Source organism: Rhopilema esculentum, chromosome 16 (assembly GCF_057945365.1).
Source record: "Rhopilema esculentum isolate cy_ngs chromosome 16, ASM5794536v1, whole genome shotgun sequence".
Taxonomy (NCBI): domain Eukaryota; kingdom Metazoa; phylum Cnidaria; class Scyphozoa; order Rhizostomeae; family Rhizostomatidae; genus Rhopilema; species Rhopilema esculentum.
In genome coordinates, this window is record NC_142830.1 from 12,846,558 (window position 1) to 12,866,074 (window position 19,517).

The 19,517-nt window shown below is 50.7% G+C and overlaps 1 protein-coding gene across 1 annotated transcript in view; it reads left to right on the plus strand.

Annotated features, from left to right (window-relative positions):
- Positions 1-19,517, plus strand: part of LOC135681977 (uncharacterized) — a 74,894-nt gene that overhangs the window by 52,602 nt on the left and 2,775 nt on the right. The window contains exons 18-19 of the mRNA XM_089113054.1: positions 1-18,284; positions 19,018-19,397. The exon at positions 1-18,284 is cut by the window's left edge and continues 26,082 nt beyond it. Coding sequence (XP_088969180.1) covers positions 1-18,284; positions 19,018-19,397 — 18,664 coding nt within the window. The remainder of the gene's footprint in view (positions 18,285-19,017; positions 19,398-19,517) is intronic.

Genomic DNA, 19,517 nt, shown 5'->3' on the forward strand with positions numbered 1-19,517 from the left:
TTGCAGAAACCACCGCTGCTCCAGTTGTTGAAACCACCGCTGCTCCAGTTGTAGAAACCACCGCTGCTCCAGTTGTTGAAACCACCGCTGCTCCAGTTGTTGAAACCACCGCTGCTCCAGTTGTAGAAACCACCGCTGCTCCAGTCATAGTAACTACTGCCGCTCCAGTGGTAGAAACTACTGCTGCTCCAGTTGTAGAATCTACTGCTGCTCCAGTTGCAGAAACCACCGCTGCTCCAGTTGTAGAAACCACCGCTGCTCCAGTTGCAGAAACCACTGCTGCTCCAGTTGTTGAAACCACCGCTGCTCCAGTTGTAGAAACCACCGCTGCTCCAGTTGTAGAAACCACCGCTGCTCCAGTTGTAGAAACCACCGCTGCTCCAGTTGTTGAAACCACTGCTGCTCCAGTTGTAGAAACCACTGCTGCTCCAGTTGTAGAAACCACCGCTGCTCCAGTTGCAGAAACCACCGCTGCTCCAGTTGTAGAAACCACCGCTGCTCCAGTTGTAGAAACCACCGCTGCTCCAGTCATAGTAACTACTGCCGCTCCAGTGGTAGAAACTACTGCTGCTCCAGTTGTAGAATCTACTGCTGCTCCAGTTGTAGAAACCACCGCTGCTCCAGTTATAGAAACCACCGCTGCTCCAGTTGTAGAAACTACTGCTGCTCCAGTTGTAGAATCTACTGCTGCTCCAGTTGTAGAAACCACCGCTGCTCCAGTTGTAGAAACCACTGCTGCTCCAGTTTTAGAAACTACTGCTCTACCTGTCAAGCCATCCTCCAAAGCAACTGTTGTTCCTGTAGTGATAACCGAAGAAATTCTAGTAAGAACAGATTCGACAAAAACCACTGCTGCTCCAGTTGTAGAAACCACTGCTGCTCCAGTTGTAGAATCTACCGCTGCTCCAGTTGCAGAAACCACCGCTGCTCCAGTTGTAGAAACCACCGCTGCTCCAGTTGCAGAAACCACCGCTGCTCCAGTTGTTGAAACCACCGCTGCTCCAGTTGTAGAAACCACCGCTGCTCCAGTTGTTGAAACCACCGCTGCTCCAGTTGTAGAAACCACTGCTGCTCCAGTTGTAGAAACCACCGCTGCTCCAGTTGTAGAAACCACCGCTGCTCCAGTTGTAGAAACCACCGCTGCTCCAGTTGCAGAAACCACCGCTGCTCCAGTTGTTGAAACCACCGCTGCTCCAGTTGTAGAAACCACTGCTGCTCCAGTTGTAGAAACCACCGCTGCTCCAGTTGTAGAAACCACCGCTGCTCCAGTTGTAGAAACCACCGCTGCTCCAGTTGCGGAAACCACCGCTGCTCCAGTTGTGGAAACCACTGCTGCTCCAGTTGTAGAAACCACCGCTGCTCCAGTTGTAAAAACTACTGCTGCTCCAGTTGTAGAAACCACCGCTGCTCCAGTTGTAGAAACCACCGCTGCTCCAGTTGTTGAAACCACTGCTGCTCCAGTTGTAGAAACCACTGCTGCTCCAGTTGTAGAAACCACCGCTGCTCCAGTTGTAGAAACCACCGCTGCTCCAGTTGTAGAAACCACCGCTGCTCCAGTCATAGTAACTACTGCCGCTCCAGTGGTAGAAACTACTGCTGCTCCAGCTGTAGAATCTACTGCTGCTCCAGTTGTAGAAACCACCGCTGCTCCAGTTATAGAAACCACTGCTGCTCCAGTTATAGAAACTACTGCTCTACCTGTCAAGCCATCCTCCAAAGCAACTATTGTTCCTGTAGTGATAACCGAAGAAATTCTAGTAAGAACAGATTCGACAAAAACCACTGCTGCTCCAGTTGTAGAAAGCACTGCTGCTCCAGTTGTAGAAACCACCGCTGCTCTAGTCGTAGAAACCACCGCTGCTCCAGTTGTAGAAACCACCGCTGCTCCAGTTGTAGAAACCACCGCTGCTCCAGTTGCAGAAACCACCGCTGCTCCAGTTGTAGAATCCACTGCTGCTCCAGTTATAGAGACCACCGCTGCTCAAGTTGTAGAAACCACTGCTGCTCCAGTTGTAGAAACCACCGCTGCTCCAGTTGTAGAAACCACCGCTGCTCCAGTTGTTGAAACCACCGCTGCTCCAGTTGTAGAAACCACTGCTGCTCCAGTTGCAGAAACCACGGCTGCTCCAGTTGTTGAAACCACTGCTGCTCCAGTTGTTGAATCCACTGCTGCTCCAGTTGTAGAAACCTCCGCTGCTCCAGTTATAGAGACCACCGCTGCTCAAGTTGTAGAAACCACAGCTGCTCCAGTTGTAGAAACCACCGCTGCTCCAGTTGTTGAAACCACCGCTGCTCCAGTTGTAGAAACCACCGCTGCTCCAGTTGTTGAAACCACCGCTGCTCCAGTTGTAGAAACCACTGCTGCTCCAGTTGTAGAAACCACCGCTGCTCCAGTTGTAGAAACCACCGCTGCTCCAGTTGTAGAAACCACCGCTGCTCCAGTTGCAGAAACCACCGCTGCTCCAGTTGTTGAAACCACCGCTGCTCCAGTTGTAGAAACCACTGCTGCTCCAGTTGTAGAAACCACCGCTGCTCCAGTTGTAGAAACCACCGCTGCTCCAGTTGTAGAAACCACCGCTGCTCCAGTTGCGGAAACCACCGCTGCTCCAGTTGTGGAAACCACTGCTGCTCCAGTTGTAGAAACCACCGCTGCTCCAGTTGTAAAAACTACTGCTGCTCCAGTTGTAGAAACCACCGCTGCTCCAGTTGTAGAAACCACCGCTGCTCCAGTTGTTGAAACCACTGCTGCTCCAGTTGTAGAAACCACTGCTGCTCCAGTTGTAGAAACCACCGCTGCTCCAGTTGTAGAAACCACCGCTGCTCCAGTTGTAGAAACCACCGCTGCTCCAGTCATAGTAACTACTGCCGCTCCAGTGGTAGAAACTACTGCTGCTCCAGCTGTAGAATCTACTGCTGCTCCAGTTGTAGAAACCACCGCTGCTCCAGTTATAGAAACCACTGCTGCTCCAGTTTTAGAAACTACTGCTCTACCTGTCAAGCCATCCTCCAAAGCAACTATTGTTCCTGTAGTGATAACCGAAGAAATTCTAGTAAGAACAGATTCGACAAAAACCACTGCTGCTCCAGTTGTAGAAAGCACTGCTGTTCCAGTTGTAGAAACCACCGCTGCTCCAGTCGTAGAAACCACCGCTGCTCCAGTTGTAGAAACCACCGCTGCTCCAGTTGTAGAAACCACCGCTGCTCCAGTTGCAGAAACCACCGCTGCTCCAGTTGTAGAATCCACTGCTGCTCCAGTTATAGAGACCACCGCTGCTCAAGTTGTAGAAACCACTGCTGCTCCAGTTGTAGAAACCACCGCTGCTCCAGTTGTAGAAACCACCGCTGCTCCAGTTGTTGAAACCACCGCTGCTCCAGTTGTAGAAACCACTGCTGCTCCAGTTGCAGAAGCCACGGCTGCTCCAGTTGTTGAAACCACTGCTGCTCCAGTTGTTGAATCCACTGCTGCTCCAGTTGTAGAAACCACCGCTGCTCCAGTTATAGAGACCACTGCTGCTCAAGTTGTAGAAACCACCGCTGCTCAAGTTGTAGAAACCACCGCTGCTCCAGTTGTTGAAAACACCGCTGCTCCAGTTGTAGAAACCACTGCTGCTCCAGTTGTAGAAACCACCGCTGCTCCAGTTGTAGAAACCACCGCTGCTCCAGTTGTAGAAACCACCGCTGCTCCAGTTGCAGAAACCACCGCTGCTCCAGTTGTTGAAACCACCGCTGCTCCAGTTGTAGAAACCACTGCTGCTCCAGTTGTAGAAACCACCGCTGCTCCAGTTGTAGAAACCACCGCTGCTCCAGTTGTAGAAACCACCGCTGCTCCAGTTGCGGAAACCACCGCTGCTCCAGTTGTGGAAACCACTGCTGCTCCAGTTGTAGAAACCACCGCTGCTCCAGTTGTAAAAACTACTGCTGCTCCAGTTGTAGAAACCACCGCTGCTCCAGTTGTAGAAACCACCGCTGCTCCAGTTGTTGAAACCACTGCTGCTCCAGTTGTAGAAACCACTGCTGCTCCAGTTGTAGAAACCACCGCTGCTCCAGTTGTAGAAACCACCGCTGCTCCAGTTGTAGAAACCACCGCTGCTCCAGTCATAGTAACTACTGCCGCTCCAGTGGTAGAAACTACTGCTGCTCCAGTTGTAGAATCTACTGCTGCTCCAGTTGTAGCAACCACCGCTGCTCCAGTTATAGAAACCACCGCTGCTCCAGTTGTAGAAACTACTGCTGCTCCAGTTGTAGAATCTACTGCTGCTCCAGTTGTAGAAACCACCGCTGCTCCAGTTGTAGAAACCACTGCTGCTCCAGTTTTAGAAACTACTGCTCTACCTGTCAAGCCATCCTCCAAAGCAACTGTTGTTCCTGTAGTGATAACCGAAGAAATTCTAGTAAGAACAGATTCGACAAAAACCACTGCTGCTCCAGTTGTAGAAACCACTGCTGCTCCAGTTGTAGAATCTACCGCTGCTCCAGTTGCAGAAACCACCGCTGCTCCAGTTGTAGAAACCACCGCTGCTCCAGTTGCAGAAACCACCGCTGCTCCAGTTGTTGAAACCACCGCTGCTCCAGTTGTAGAAACCACCGCTGCTCCAGTTGTTGAAACCACCGTTGCTCCAGTTGTAGAAACCACTGCTGCTCCAGTTGTAGAAACCACCGCTGCTCCAGTTGTAGAAACCACCGCTGCTCCAGTTGCAGAAACCACCGCTGCTCCAGTTGCAGAAACCACCGCTGCTCCAGTTGTTGAAACCACCGCTGCTCCCGTTGTAGAAACCACTGCTGCTCCAGTTGTAGAAACCACCGCTGCTCCAGTTGTAGAAACCACCGCTGCTCCAGTTGTAGAAACCACCGCTGCTCCAGTTGCGGAAACCACCGCTGCTCCAGTTGTGGAAACCACTGCTGCTCCAGTTGTAGAAACCACCGCTGCTCCAATTGTAAAAACTACTGCTGCTCCAGTTGTAGAAACCACCGCTGCTCCAGTTGTAGAAACCACCGCTGCTCCAGTTGTTGAAACCACTGCTGCTCCAGTTGTAGAAACCACTGCTGCTCCAGTTGTAGAAACCACCGCTGCTCCAGTTGTAGAAACCACCGCTGCTCCAGTTGTAGAAACCACTGCTGCTCCAGTCATAGTAACTACTGCCGCTCCAGTGGTAGAAACTACTGCTGCTCCAGCTGTAGAATCTACTGCTGCTCCAGTTGTAGAAACCACCGCTGCTCCAGTTATAGAAACCACTGCTGCTCCAGTTTTAGAAACTACTGCTCTACCTGTCAAGCCATCCTCCAAAGCAACTATTGTTCCTGTAGTGATAACCGAAGAAATTCTAGTAAGAACAGATTCGACAAAAACCACTGCTGCTCCAGTTGTAGAAAGCACTGCTGCTCCAGTTGTAGAAACCACCGCTGCTCCAGTCGTAGAAACCACCGCTGCTCCAGTTGTAGAAACCACCGCTGCTCCAGTTGCAGAAACCACCGCTGCTCCAGTTGTAGAATCCACTGCTGCTCCAGTTATAGAGACCACCGCTGCTCAAGTTGTAGAAACCACCGCTGCTCCAGTTGTAGAAACCACCGCTGCTCCAGTTGTAGAAACCACCGCTGCTCCAGTTGTAGAAACCACTGCTGCTCCAGTTGTAGAAACCACTGCTGCTCCAGTTGCAGAAACCACGGCTGCTCCAGTTGTTGAAACCACTGCTGCTCCAGTTGTTGAATCCACTGCTGCTCCAGTTGTAGAAACCACCGCTGCTCCAGTTATAGAGACCACCGCTGCTCAAGTTGTAGAAACCACAGCTGCTTTAGTTGTAGAAACCACCGCTGCTCCAGTTGTAGAAACCACCGCTGCTCCAGTTGTTGAAACCACCGCTGCTCCAGTTGTAGAAACCACTGCTGCTCCAGTTGTAGAAACCACCGCTGCTCCAGTTGTAGAAACCACTGCTGCTCCAGTTGTTGAAACCACTGCTGCTCCAGTTGTTGAATCCACTGCTGCTCCAGTTGTAGAAACCACCGCTGCTCCAGTTGTAGAAACCACCGCTGCTCCAGTTGTAGAAACCACCGCTGCTCCAGTTGTAGAAACCACTGCTGCTCCACTTGTTGAAACCACCGCTGCTCCTGTCGTTGAAACCACCGCTGCTCCAGTTGTAGAAACCACTGCTGCTCCAGTTGTAGAAACCACTGCTGCTCCAGTTGTAGAAACCACCGCTGCTCCAGTCATAGAAACTACTGCCGCTCCAGTTGTAGAAACCACTGTTGCTCCAGTTGTAGAAAGCACTGCTGCTCCAGTTGTAGAAACCACCGCTGCTCCAGTCGTAGAAACCACCGCTGCTCCAGTTGTAGAAACCACCGCTGCTCCAGTTGTAGAAACCACCGCTGCTCCAGTTGCAGAAACCACCGCTGCTCCAGTTGTAGAATCCACTGCTGCTCCAGTTATAGAGACCACCGCTGCTCAAGTTGTAGAAACCACTGCTGCTCCAGTTGTAGAAACCACCGCTGCTCCAGTTGTAGAAACCACCGCTGCTCCAGTTGTAGAATCCACTGCTGCTCCAGTTATAGAGACCACCGCTGCTCAAGTTGTAGAAACCACCGCTGCTCCAGTTGTAGAAACCACCGCTGCTCCAGTTGTAGAAACCACCGCTGCTCCAGTTGTAGAAACCACTGCTGCTCCAGTTGTAGAAACCACTGCTGCTCCAGTTGCAGAAACCACGGCTGCTCCAGTTGTTGAAACCACTGCTGCTCCAGTTGTTGAATCCACTGCTGCTCCAGTTGTAGAAACCACCGCTGCTCCAGTTATAGAGACCACCGCTGCTCAAGTTGTAGAAACCACAGCTGCTTTAGTTGTAGAAACCACCGCTGCTCCAGTTGTAGAAACCACCGCTGCTCCAGTTGTTGAAACCACCGCTGCTCCAGTTGTAGAAACCACTGCTGCTCCAGTTGTAGAAACCACCGCTGCTCCAGTTGTAGAAACCACTGCTGCTCCAGTTGTTGAAACCACTGCTGCTCCAGTTGTTGAATCCACTGCTGCTCCAGTTGTAGAAACCACCGCTGCTCCAGTTGTAGAAACCACCGCTGCTCCAGTTGTAGAAACCACCGCTGCTCCAGTTGTAGAAACCACTGCTGCTCCACTTGTTGAAACCACCGCTGCTCCTGTCGTTGAAACCACCGCTGCTCCAGTTGTAGAAACCACTGCTGCTCCAGTTGTAGAAACCACTGCTGCTCCAGTTGTAGAAACCACCGCTGCTCCAGTCATAGAAACTACTGCCGCTCCAGTTGTAGAAACCACTGTTGCTCCAGTTGTAGAAAGCACTGCTGCTCCAGTTGTAGAAACCACCGCTGCTCCAGTCGTAGAAACCACCGCTGCTCCAGTTGTAGAAACCACCGCTGCTCCAGTTGTAGAAACCACCGCTGCTCCAGTTGCAGAAACCACCGCTGCTCCAGTTGTAGAATCCACTGCTGCTCCAGTTATAGAGACCACCGCTGCTCAAGTTGTAGAAACCACTGCTGCTCCAGTTGTAGAAACCACCGCTGCTCCAGTTGTAGAAACCACCGCTGCTCCAGTTGTTGAAACCACCGCTGCTCCAGTTGTAGAAACCACTGCTGCTCCATTTGCAGAAACCACGGCTGCTCCAGTTGTTGAAACCACTGCTGCTCCAGTTGTTGAATCCACTGCTGCTCCAGTTGTAGAAACCACCGCTGCTCCAGTTATAGAGACCACAGCTGCTCAAGTTGTAGAAACCACTGCTGCTCCAGTTGTAGAAACCACCGCTGCTCCAGTTGTAGAAACCACCGCTGCTCCAGTTGCGGAAACCACCGCTGCTCTAGTTGTGGAAACCACTGCTGCTCCAGTTGTAGAAACCACCGCTGCTCCAATTGTAAAAACTACTGCTGCTCCAGTTGTAGAAACCACCGCTGCTCCAGTTGTAGAAACCACCGCTGCTCCAGTTGTTGAAACCACTGCTGCTCCAGTTGTAGAAACCACTGCTGCTCCAGTTGTAGAAACCACTGCTGCTCCAGTTGTAGAAACCACCGCTGCTCCAGTTGTAGAAACCACCGCTGCTCCAGTTGCAGAAACCACCGCTGCTCCAGTTGTTGAAACCACCGCTGCTCCAGTTGTAGAAACCACTGCTGCTCCAGTTGTAGAAACCACCGCTGCTCCAGTTGTAGAAACCACCGCTGCTCCAGTTGCAGAAACCACCGCTGCTCCAGTTGTTGAAACCACCGCTGCTCCAGTTGTAGAAACCACCGCTGCTCCAGTTGTAGAAACCACCGCTGCTCCAGTTGCAGAAACCGCCACTGCTCCAGTTGTTGAAACCACCGCCGCTCCAGTTGTAGAAACCACGGCTGCTCCAGTTGTTGAAACCACCGCTGCTCCAGTTGTAGAAACCACTGCTGCTCCAGTTGTAGAAACCACCGCTGCTCCAGTTGTAGAAACCACCGCTGCTCCAGTTGTAGAAACCACCGCTGCTCCAGTTGCAGAAACCACCGCTGCTCCAGTTGTTGAAACCACCGCTGCTCCAGTTGTAGAAACCACTGCTGCTCCAGTTGTAGAAACCACCGCTGCTCCAGTTGTAGAAACCACCGCTGCTCCAGTTGTAGAAACCACCGCTGCTCCAGTTGCGGAAACCACCGCTGCTCCAGTTGTTGAAACCACCGCTGCTCCAGTTGTAGAAACCACCGCTGCTCCAGTTGTTGAAACCACCGCTGCTCCAGTTGTAGAAACCACCACTGCTCCAGTTGTTGAAACCACCGCTGCTCCTGTTGTTGAAACCACTGCTGCTCCAGTTGTAGAAACCACTGCTGCTCCAGTTGTAGAAACCACCGCTGCTCCAGTTGTAGAAACCACTGCTGCTCCAGTCATAGTAACTACTGCCGCTCCAGTGGTAGAAACTACTGCTGCTCCAGTTGTAGAATCTACTGCTGCTCCAGTTGTAGAAACCACCGCTGCTCCAGTTGTAGAAACCACTGCTGCTCCAGTTTTAGAAACTACTGCTCTACCTGTCAAGCCATCCTCCAAAGCAACTGTTGTTCCTGTAGTGATAACCGAAGAAATTCTAGTAAGAACAGATTCGACAAAAACCACTGCTGCTCCAGTTGCAGAAACCACCGCTGCTCCAGTTGTTGAAACCACCGCTGCTCCAGTTGTAGAAACCACTGCTGCTCCAGTTGTAGAAACCACCGCTGCTCCAGTTGTAGAAACCACCGCTGCTCCAGTTGTAGAAACCACCGCTGCTCCAGTTGCGGAAACCACCGCTGCTCCAGTTGTTGAAACCACCGCTGCTCCAGTTGTAGAAACCACCGCTGCTCCAGTTGTTGAAACCACCGCTGCTCCAGTTGTAGAAACCACCACTGCTCCAGTTGTTGAAACCACCGCTGCTCCTGTTGTTGAAACCACTGCTGCTCCAGTTGTAGAAACCACTGCTGCTCCAGTTGTAGAAACCACCGCTGCTCCAGTTGTAGAATCCACCGCTGCTCCAGTCATAGTAACTACTGCCGCTCCAGTGGTAGAAACTACTGCTGCTCCAGTTGTAGAAACCACCGCTGCTCCAGTTGTTGAAACCACCGCTGCTCCAGTTGTAGAAACCACCACTGCTCCAGTTGTTGAAACCACCGCTGCTCCTGTTGTTGAAACCACTGCTGCTCCAGTTGTAGAAACCACTGCTGCTCCAGTTGTTGAAACCACCGCTGCTCCAGTTGTAGAAACCACTGCTGCTCCAGTTGTAGAAACCACCGCTGCTCCAGTTGTAGAAACCACCGCTGCTCCAGTTGTAGAAACCACCGCTGCTCCAGTTGTAGAAACCACCGCTGCTCCAGTTGCGGAAACCACCGCTGCTCCAGTTGTTGAAACCACCGCTGCTCCAGTTGTAGAAACCACCGCTGCTCCAGTTGTTGAAACCACCGCTGCTCCAGTTGTAGAAACCACCACTGCTCCAGTTGTTGAAACCACCGCTGCTCCTGTTGTTGAAACCACTGCTGCTCCAGTTGTAGAAACCACTGCTGCTCCAGTTGTAGAAACCACTGCTGCTCCAGTTGCAGAAACCACCGCTGCTCCATTTGTTGAAACCACCGCTGCTCCAGTTGTAGAAACCACCGCTACTCCAGTTGTTGAAACCACCGCTGCTCCAGTTGTAGAAACAACTGCTGCTCCAGTTGTAGAAACCACCGCTGCTCCAGTTGTAGAAACCACCGCTGCTCCAGTTGTAGAAACCACCGCTGCTCCAGTTGCAGAAACCACCGCTGCTACAGTTGTTGAAACCACCGCTGCTCCAGTTGTGGAAACCACTGCTGCTCCAGTTGTAGAAACCACCGCTGCTCCAGTTGTAGAAACCACCGCTGCTCCAGTTTTAGAAACCACCGCTGCTCCAGTTGCGGAAACCACCGCTGCTCCAGTTGTGGAAACCACTGCTGCTCCAGTTGTAGAAACCACCGCTGCTCCAGTTGTAAAAACTACTGCTGCTCCAGTTGTAGAAACCACCGCTGCTCCAGTTCTAGAAACCACCGCTGCTCCAGTTGTTGAAACCACTGCTGCTCCAGTTGTAGAAACCACTGCTGCTCCAGTTGTAGAAACCACCGCTGCTCCAGTTGTAGAAACCACCGCTGCTCCAGTTGTAGAAACCACCGCTGCTCCAGTCATAGTAACTACTGCCGCTCCAGTGGTAGAAACTACTGCTGCTCCAGTTGTAGAATCTACTGCTGCTCCAGTTGTAGCAACCACCGCTGCTCCAGTTATAGAAACCACTGCTGCTCCAGTTTTAGAAACTACTGCTCTACCTGTCAAGCCATCCTCCAAAGCAACTATTGTTCCTGTAGTGATAACCGAAGAAATTCTAGTAAGAACAGATTCGACAAAAACCACTGCTGCTCCAGTTGTAGAAAGCACTGCTGCTCCAGTTGTAGAAACCACCGCTGCTCCAGTCGTAGAAACCACCGCTGCTCCAGTTGTAGAAACCACCGCTGCTCCAGTTGTAGAAACCACCGCTGCTCCAGTTGCAGAAACCACCGCTGCTCCAGTTGTAGAATCCACTGCTGCTCCAGTTGTAGAAACCACCGCTGCTCCAGTTGCGGAAACCACCGCTGCTCCAGTTGTTGAAACCACCGCTGCTCCAGTTGTAGAAACCACTGCTGCTCCAGTTGTAGAAACCACCGCTGCTCCAGTTGTAGAAACCACCGCTGCTCCAGTTGTAGAAACCACCGCTGCTCCAGTTGCGGAAACCACCGCTGCTCCAGTTGTTGAAACCACCGCTGCTCCAGTTGTAGAAACCACCGCTGCTCCAGTTGTTGAAACCACCGCTGCTCCAGTTGTAGAAACCACCACTGCTCCAGTTGTTGAAACCACCGCTGCTCCTGTTGTTGAAACCACTGCTGCTCCAGTTGTAGAAACCACTGCTGCTCCAGTTGTAGAAACCACCGCTGCTCCAGTTGTAGAATCCACCGCTGCTCCAGTCATAGTAACTACTGCCGCTCCAGTGGTAGAAACTACTGCTGCTCCAGTTGTAGAAACCACCGCTGCTCCAGTTGTTGAAACCACCGCTGCTCCAGTTGTAGAAACCACCACTGCTCCAGTTGTTGAAACCACCGCTGCTCCTGTTGTTGAAACCACTGCTGCTCCAGTTGTAGAAACCACTGCTGCTCCAGTTGTTGAAACCACCGCTGCTCCAGTTGTAGAAACCACTGCTGCTCCAGTTGTAGAAACCACCGCTGCTCCAGTTGTAGAAACCACCGCTGCTCCAGTTGTAGAAACCACCGCTGCTCCAGTTGCGGAAACCACCGCTGCTCCAGTTGTTGAAACCACCGCTGCTCCAGTTGTAGAAACCACCGCTGCTCCAGTTGTTGAAACCACCGCTGCTCCAGTTGTAGAAACCACCACTGCTTCAGTTGTTGAAACCACCGCTGCTCCTGTTGTTGAAACCACTGCTGCTCCAGTTGTAGAAACCACTGCTGCTCCAGTTGTAGAAACCACTGCTGCTCCAGTTGCAGAAACCACCGCTGCTCCATTTGTTGAAACCACCGCTGCTCCAGTTGTAGAAACCACCGCTACTCCAGTTGTTGAAACCACCGCTGCTCCAGTTGTAGAAACAACTGCTGCTCCAGTTGTAGAAACCACCGCTGCTCCAGTTGTAGAAACCACCGCTGCTCCAGTTGTAGAAACCACCGCTGCTCCAGTTGCAGAAACCACCGCTGCTACAGTTGTTGAAACCACCGCTGCTCCAGTTGTGGAAACCACTGCTGCTCCAGTTGTAGAAACCACCGCTGCTCCAGTTGTAGAAACCACCGCTGCTCCAGTTTTAGAAACCACCGCTGCTCCAGTTGCAGAAACCACCGCTGCTCCAGTTGTAGAATCCACTGCTGCTCCAGTTATAGAGACCACCGCTGCTCAAGTTGTAGAAACCACTGCTGCTCCAGTTGTAGAAACCACCGCTGCTCCAGTTGTAGAAACCACCGCTGCTCCAGTTGTTGAAACCACCGCTGCTCCAGTTGTAGAAACCACTGCTGCTCCAGTTGCAGAAACCACGGCTGCTCCAGTTGTTGAAACCACTGCTGCTCCAGTTGTTGAATCCACTGCTGCTCCAGTTGTAGAAACCACCGCTGCTCCAGTTATAGAGACCACCGCTGCTCAAGTTGTAGAAACCACTGCTGCTCCAGTTGTAGAAACCACCGCTGCTCCAGTTGTAGAAACCACCGCTGCTCCAGTTATTGAAACCACCGCTGCTCCAGTTGTAGAAACCACTGCTGCTCCAGTTGTAGAAACCACCGCTGCTCCAGTTGTAGAAACCACTGCTGCTCCAGTTGTTGAAACCACTGCTGCTCCAGTTGTTGAATCCACTGCTGCTCCAGTTGTAGAAACCACCGCTGCTCCAGTTGTAGAAACCACCGCTGCTCCAGTTGTGGAAACCACCGCTGCTCCAGTTGTAGAAACCACTGCTGCTCCACTTGTTGAAACCACCGCTGCTCCAGTTGTTGAAACCACCGCTGCTCCAGTTGTAGAAACCACTGCTGCTCCAGTTGTAGAAACCACCGCTGCTCCAGTTGTAGAAACCACCGCTGCTCCAGTTGTAGAAACCACTGCTGCTCCAGTTGTAGAAACCACTGCTGCTCCAGTTTTCGAAACTACTGCTCTACCTGTCAAGCCATCCTCCAAAGCAACTGTTGTTCCTGTAGTGATAACCGAAGAAATTCTAGTAAGAACAGATTCGACAAAAACCACTGCTGCTCCAGTTGTAGAAACCACCGCTGCTCCAGTTGTAGAAACCACCGCTGCTCCAGTTGTAGAAACCACCGCTGCTCCAGTTGCGGAAACCACCGCTGCTCCAGTTGTTGAAACCACCGCTGCTCCAGTTGTAGAAACCACCGCTGCTCCAGTTGTTGAAACAACCGCTGCTCCAGTTGTAGAAACCACCACTGCTCCAGTTGTTGAAACCACCGCTGCTCCTGTTGTTGAAACCACTGCTGCTCCAGTTGTAGAAACCACTGCTGCTCCAGTTGTAGAAACCACCGCTGCTCCAGTTGTAGAATCCACCACTGCTCCAGTCATAGTAACTACTGCCGCTCCAGTGGTAGAAACTACTGCTGCTCCAGTTGTAGAATCTACTGCTGCTCCAGTTGTAGAAACCACCGCTGCTCCAGTTGTAGAAACCACTGCTGCTCCAGTTTTAGAAACTACTGCTCTACCTGTCAAGCCATCCTCCAAAGCAACTGTTGTTCCTGTAGTGATAACCGAAGAAATTCTAGTAAGAACAGATTCGACAAAAACCACTGCTGCTCCAGTTGTAGAATCTACCGCTGCTCCAGTTGCAGAAACCACCGCTGCTCCAGTTGTAGAAACCACCGCTGCTCCAGTTGCAGAAACCACCGCTGCTCCATTTGTTGAAACCACCGCTGCTCCAGTTGTAGAAACCACCGCTGCTCCAGTTGTTGAAACCACCGCTGCTCCAGTTGTAGAAACCACTGCTGCTCCAGTTGTAGAAACCACCGCTGCTCCAGTTGTAGAAACCACCGCTGCTCCAGTTGTAGAAACCACCGCTGCTCCAGTTGCAGAAACCACCGCTGCTCCAGTTGTTGAAACCACCGCTGCTCCAGTTGTGGAAACCACTGCTGCTCCAGTTGTAGAAACCACCGCTGCTCCAGTTGTAGAAACCACCGCTGCTCCAGTTTTAGAAACCACCGCTGCTCCAGTTGCGGAAACCACCGCTGCTCCAGTTGTGGAAACCACTGCTGCTCCAGTTGTAGAAACCACCGCTGCTCCAGTTGTAAAAACTACTGCTGCTCCAGTTGTAGAAACCACCGCTGCTCCAGTTCTAGAAACCACCGCTGCTCCAGTTGTTGAAACCACTGCTGCTCCAGTTGTAGAAACCACTGCTGCTCCAGTTGTAGAAACCACCGCTGCTCCAGTTGTAGAAACCACCGCTGCTCCAGTTGTAGAAACCACCGCTGCTCCAGTCATAGTAACTACTGCCGCTCCAGTGGTAGAAACTACTGCTGCTCCAGTTGTAGAATCTACTGCTGCTCCAGTTGTAGAAACCACCGCTGCTCCAGTTATAGAAACCACTGCTGCTCCAGTTTTAGAAACTACTGCTCTACCTGTCAAGCCATCCTCCAAAGCAACTTTTGTTCCTGTAGTGATAACCGAAGAAATTCTAGTAAGAACAGATTCGACAAAAACCACTGCTGCTCCAGTTGTAGAAAGCACTGCTGCTCCAGTTGTAGAAACCACCGCTGCTCCAGTCGTAGAAACCACCGCTGCTCCAGTTGTAGAAACCACCGCTGCTCCAGTTGTAGAAACCACCGCTGCTCCAGTTGCAGAAACCACCGCTGCTCCAGTTGTAGAATCCACTGCTGCTCCAGTTATAGAGACCACCGCTGCTCAAGTTGTAGAAACCACTGCTGCTCCAGTTGTAGAAACCACCGCTGCTCCAGTTGTAGAAACCACCGCCGCTCCAGTTGTTGAAACCACCGCTGCTCCAGTTGTAGAAACCACTGCTGCTCCAGTTGCAGAAACCACGGCTGCTCCAGTTGTTGAAACCACTGCTGCTCCAGTTGTTGAATCCACTGCTGCTCCAGTTGTAGAAACCACCGCTGCTCCAGTTATAGAGACCACCGCTGCTCAAGTTGTAGAAACCACTGCTGCTCCAGTTGTAGAAACCACCGCTGCTCCAGTTGTAGAAACCACCGCTGCTCCAGTTGTTGAAACCACCGCTGCTCCAGTTGTAGAAACCACCGCTGCTCCAGTTGTAGAAACCACTGCTGCTCCAGTTGTTGAAACCACTGCTGCTCCAGTTGTTGAATCCACTGCTGCTCCAGTTGTAGAAACCACCGCTGCTCCAGTTGTAGAAACCACCGCTGCTCCAGTTGTGGAAACCACCGCTGCTCCAGTTGTAGAAACCACTGCTGCTCCACTTGTTGAAACCACCGCTGCTCCTGTTGTTGAAACCACCGCTGCTCTAGTTGTAGAAACCACTGCTGCTCCAGTTGTAGAAACCACCGCTGCTCCAGTTGTAGAAACCACCGCTGCTCCAGTCATAGAAACTACTGCCGCTCCAGTTGTAGAAACCACTGTTGCTCCAGTTGTAGAAAGCACTGCTGCTCCAGTTGTAGAAACCACCGCTGCTCCAGTCGTAGAAACCACCGCTGCTCCAGTTGTAGAAACCTCCGCTGCTCCAGTTGTAGAAACCACCGCTGCTCCAGCTGCAGAAACCACCGCTGCTCCAGTTGTAGAATCCACTGCTGCTCCAGTTATAGAGACCACCGCTGCTCAAGTTGTAGAAACCACTGCTGCTCCAGTTGTAGAAACCACCGCTGCTCCAGTTGTAGAAACCACCGCTGCTCCAGTTGTTGAAACCACCGCTGCTCCAGTTGTAGAAACCACTGCTGCTCCAGTTGCAGAAACCACGGCTGCTCCAGTTGTTGAAACCACTGCTGCTCCAGTTGTTGAATCCACTGCTGCTCCAGTTGTAGACACCACCGCTGCTCCAGTTATAGGGACCACAGCTGCTCAAGTTGTAGAAACCACTGCTGCTCCAGTTGTAGAAACCACCGCTGCTCCAGTTGTAGAAACCACCGCTGCTCCAGTTGTTGAAACCACCGCTGCTCCAGTTGTAGAAACCACTGCTGCTCCAGTTGCAGAAACCACGGCTGCTCCAGTTGTTGAAACCACTGCTGCTCCAGTTGTTGAATCCACTGCTGCTCCAGTTGTAGAAACCACCGCTGCTCCAGTTATAGAGACCACCGCTGCTCAAGTTGTAGAAACCACTGCTGCTCCAGTTGTAGAAACCACCGCTGCTCCAGTTGTAGAAACCACCGCTGCTCCAGTTGTTGAAACCACCGCTGCTCCAGTTGTAGAAACCACTGCTGCTCCAGTTGTTGAAACCACTGCTGCTCCAGTTGTTGAATCCACTGCTGCTCCAGTTGTAGAAACCACCGCTGCTCCAGTTGTAGAAACCACCGCTGCTCCAGTTGTGGAAACCACCGCTGCTCCAGTTGTAGAAACCACTGCTGCTCCACTTGTTGAAACCACCGCTGCTCCTGTTGTTGAAACCACCGCTGCTCTAGTTGTAGAAACCACTGCTGCTCCAGTTGTAGAAACCACCGCTGCTCCAGTTGTAGAAACCACCGCTGCTCCAGTCATAGAAACTACTGCCGCTCCAGTTGTAGAAACCACTGTTGCTCCAGTTGTAGAAAGCACTGCTGCTCCAGTTGTAGAAACCACCGCTGCTCCAGTCGTAGAAACCACCGCTGCTCCAGTTGTAGAAACCTCCGCTGCTCCAGTTGTAGAAACCACCGCTGCTCCAGTTGCAGAAACCACCGCTGCTCCAGTTGTAGAATCCACTGCTAGTCCAGTTATAGAGACCACCGCTGCTCAAGTTGTAGAAACCACTGCTGCTCCAGTTGTAGAAACCACCGCTGCTCCAGTTGTAGAAACCACCGCTGCTCCAGTTGTTGAAACCACCGCTGCTCCAGTTGTAGAAACCACTGCTGCTCCAGTTGCAGAAACCACGGCTGCTCCAGTTGTTGAAACCACTGCTGCTCCAGTTGTTGAATCCACTGCTGCTCCAGTTGTAGACACCACCGCTGCTCCAGTTATAGGGACCACAGCTGCTCAAGTTGTAGAAACCACTGCTGCTCCAGTTGTAGAAACCACCGCTGCTCCAGTTGTAGAAACCACCGCTGCTCCAGTTGTTGAAACCACCGCTGCTCCAGTTGTAGAAACCACTGCTGCTCCAGTTGTAGAAACCACTGCTGCTCCAGTTGTAGAAACCACTGCTGCTCCAGTTGCAGAAACCACGGCTGCTCCAGTTGTTGAAACCACTGCTGCTCCAGTTGTTGAATCCACTGCTGCTCCAGTTGTAGAAACCTCCGCTGCTCCAGTTATAGAGACCACAGTTGCTCAAGTTGTAGAAACCACTGCTGCTCCAGTTGTAGAAACCACCGCTGCTCCAGTTGTAGAAACCACCGCTGCTCCAGTTGTTGAAACCACCGCTGCTCCAGTTGTAGAAACCACTGCTGCTCCAGTTGTAGAAACCACCGCTGCTCCAATTGTAGAAACCACTGCTGCTCCAGTTGTAGAAACCACCGCTGCTCCAGTTGCAGAAACCACCGCTGCTCCAGTTGTAGAAACCACTGCTGCTCCAGTTGTAGAAACCACCGCTGCTCCATTTGTGGAAACCACTGCTGCTCCAGTTGTAGAAACCACCGCTGCTCCAGTTGTAAAAACGACTGCTGCTCCAGTTGTAGAAACCACCGCTGCTCTAGTTGTAGAAACCACCGCTGCTCCAGTTGTTGAAACCACTGCTGCTCCAGTTGTTGAATCCACTGCTGCTCCAGTTGTAGAAACCACTGCTGCTCCAGTTGTAGAAACCACTGCTGCTCCAGTTGTAGAAACCACTGCTGCTCCAGTTGTAGAAACCACCGCTGCTCCAGATGTTGAAACCACTGCTGCTCCAGTTGTAAAAACTACCGCTGCTCCAGTTGTAGAAACCACCGCTGCTCCAGTTGTAGAAACCACCGCTGCTCCAGTTGTTGAAACCACTTCTTCTACCGCTTCTAAACCTTCCACAGATATTGTCACAAGAAGTACACTTGAAGTTGTTGATTCTTGCCCAATGTCTATCACATGTTTATCTCACATTATGTTAGTATCTATTGACAAATCACATTTACCTGGCTTTAATTTGGATTCTTTGCGTTTGTTTGATCCTATGTGCAAGCCTGGAGAAAATGGAACTCATGTTTTGATTGGGGTTCCGTTGAATGGCTGTGGAACAAGACGTCGCTATCTTAATTCTGCAGTTGTTTATAGTAATCGTGTAAGTATTTTGTATTTTGCCTTTTCTTCTTTTATTTTATTTTGATGGCCTCTTTCTGTATGTTGAAAAATTTTTTTGTTTTTAAACTTGCTATTTGTCCCGCTAAATTTGTCTGGTTCCGCTATTAACCCTTGCGTTCCCTTTTAGACATCTCTTTCGGGGATATTTTGGTTTTGAAAAGATGCTTCAATGAAGATGGGGTTTTTAAGTGCATGTCTTTGATCCTCCGATTATTCCATCGGTTACCATTTTTGTTTCACAGTCTTTTTCATTAAAATTAAATTACATCAAAGTGATAATTTTTTTGGTGGATCTTAAAAAAAGAACCCATATTTGCATAGTTTGTTGCATAATCATCACGTTGTATCGAAAGCTTTATACTAATAAAATCTCTTCCTATCATCTAATGCCTTCTCATTCTGTTAAAATATTGCACGGGACACTTTAAGATATACGCAGAAGTGCTCAGCATTAAATTTCAGGCTTGCAATTACATCATTAAATTTAATTGTTGTTTGCTTCTCAACCAATTTCGACGCTTTGGCTTAAAATTATTGAATATTATGATTTAGCTCAACATTGCAATATCTGAGGTGACGTAATTTTGCACTCTATCTTCATTTGGAGACTGGACCCTTGATTTCATTTGTCAAGGATCTTATTTTTCAAAGATGTTATTTGTATTGCATTCTTGGTCTTATGTTTGTCTGAGTCATATTTCTTGTAATTCTAGGTTAAAAGCAGAGTAGTTGCTTCTACTAGGGGAATATCGAGATCGAAAAAATTAGACGTTCCGTTTTCGTGTGTTTACCCAACATCGCAATCAGTATCTTCTTTTGGATTTCAACTAAAGCAAGTGATTCCCAAGCTGGTGAAGGAAGAAAGAGGTTTCGGTAATTTTGAAGTTCGAGTTGACCTTTACACTGACGACACTTTCACAAGGCCATTGAACGATGCAAGTTATCCACTAGAAGTTGAAGTACAGGATAGGGTATATTTCGAGCTGAATATTGACACCACTGACCCTCGGCTTAAAGTTTTTGCTGAGAATTGCTCTGCCACTCCATCCCAGAACAGAAATGACCCAAGAAGATACTGGCTTATACAGAATGGGTATGTTGTTCTACTAATGCTTGTAACCTAGTCTGCGTGTATCATTCTATTTTTGTGACTCATGAGTGGTTTGCTGTGGGAATGCTTGTCAGCAAGGATATCAATATACTTTTTTGCCAG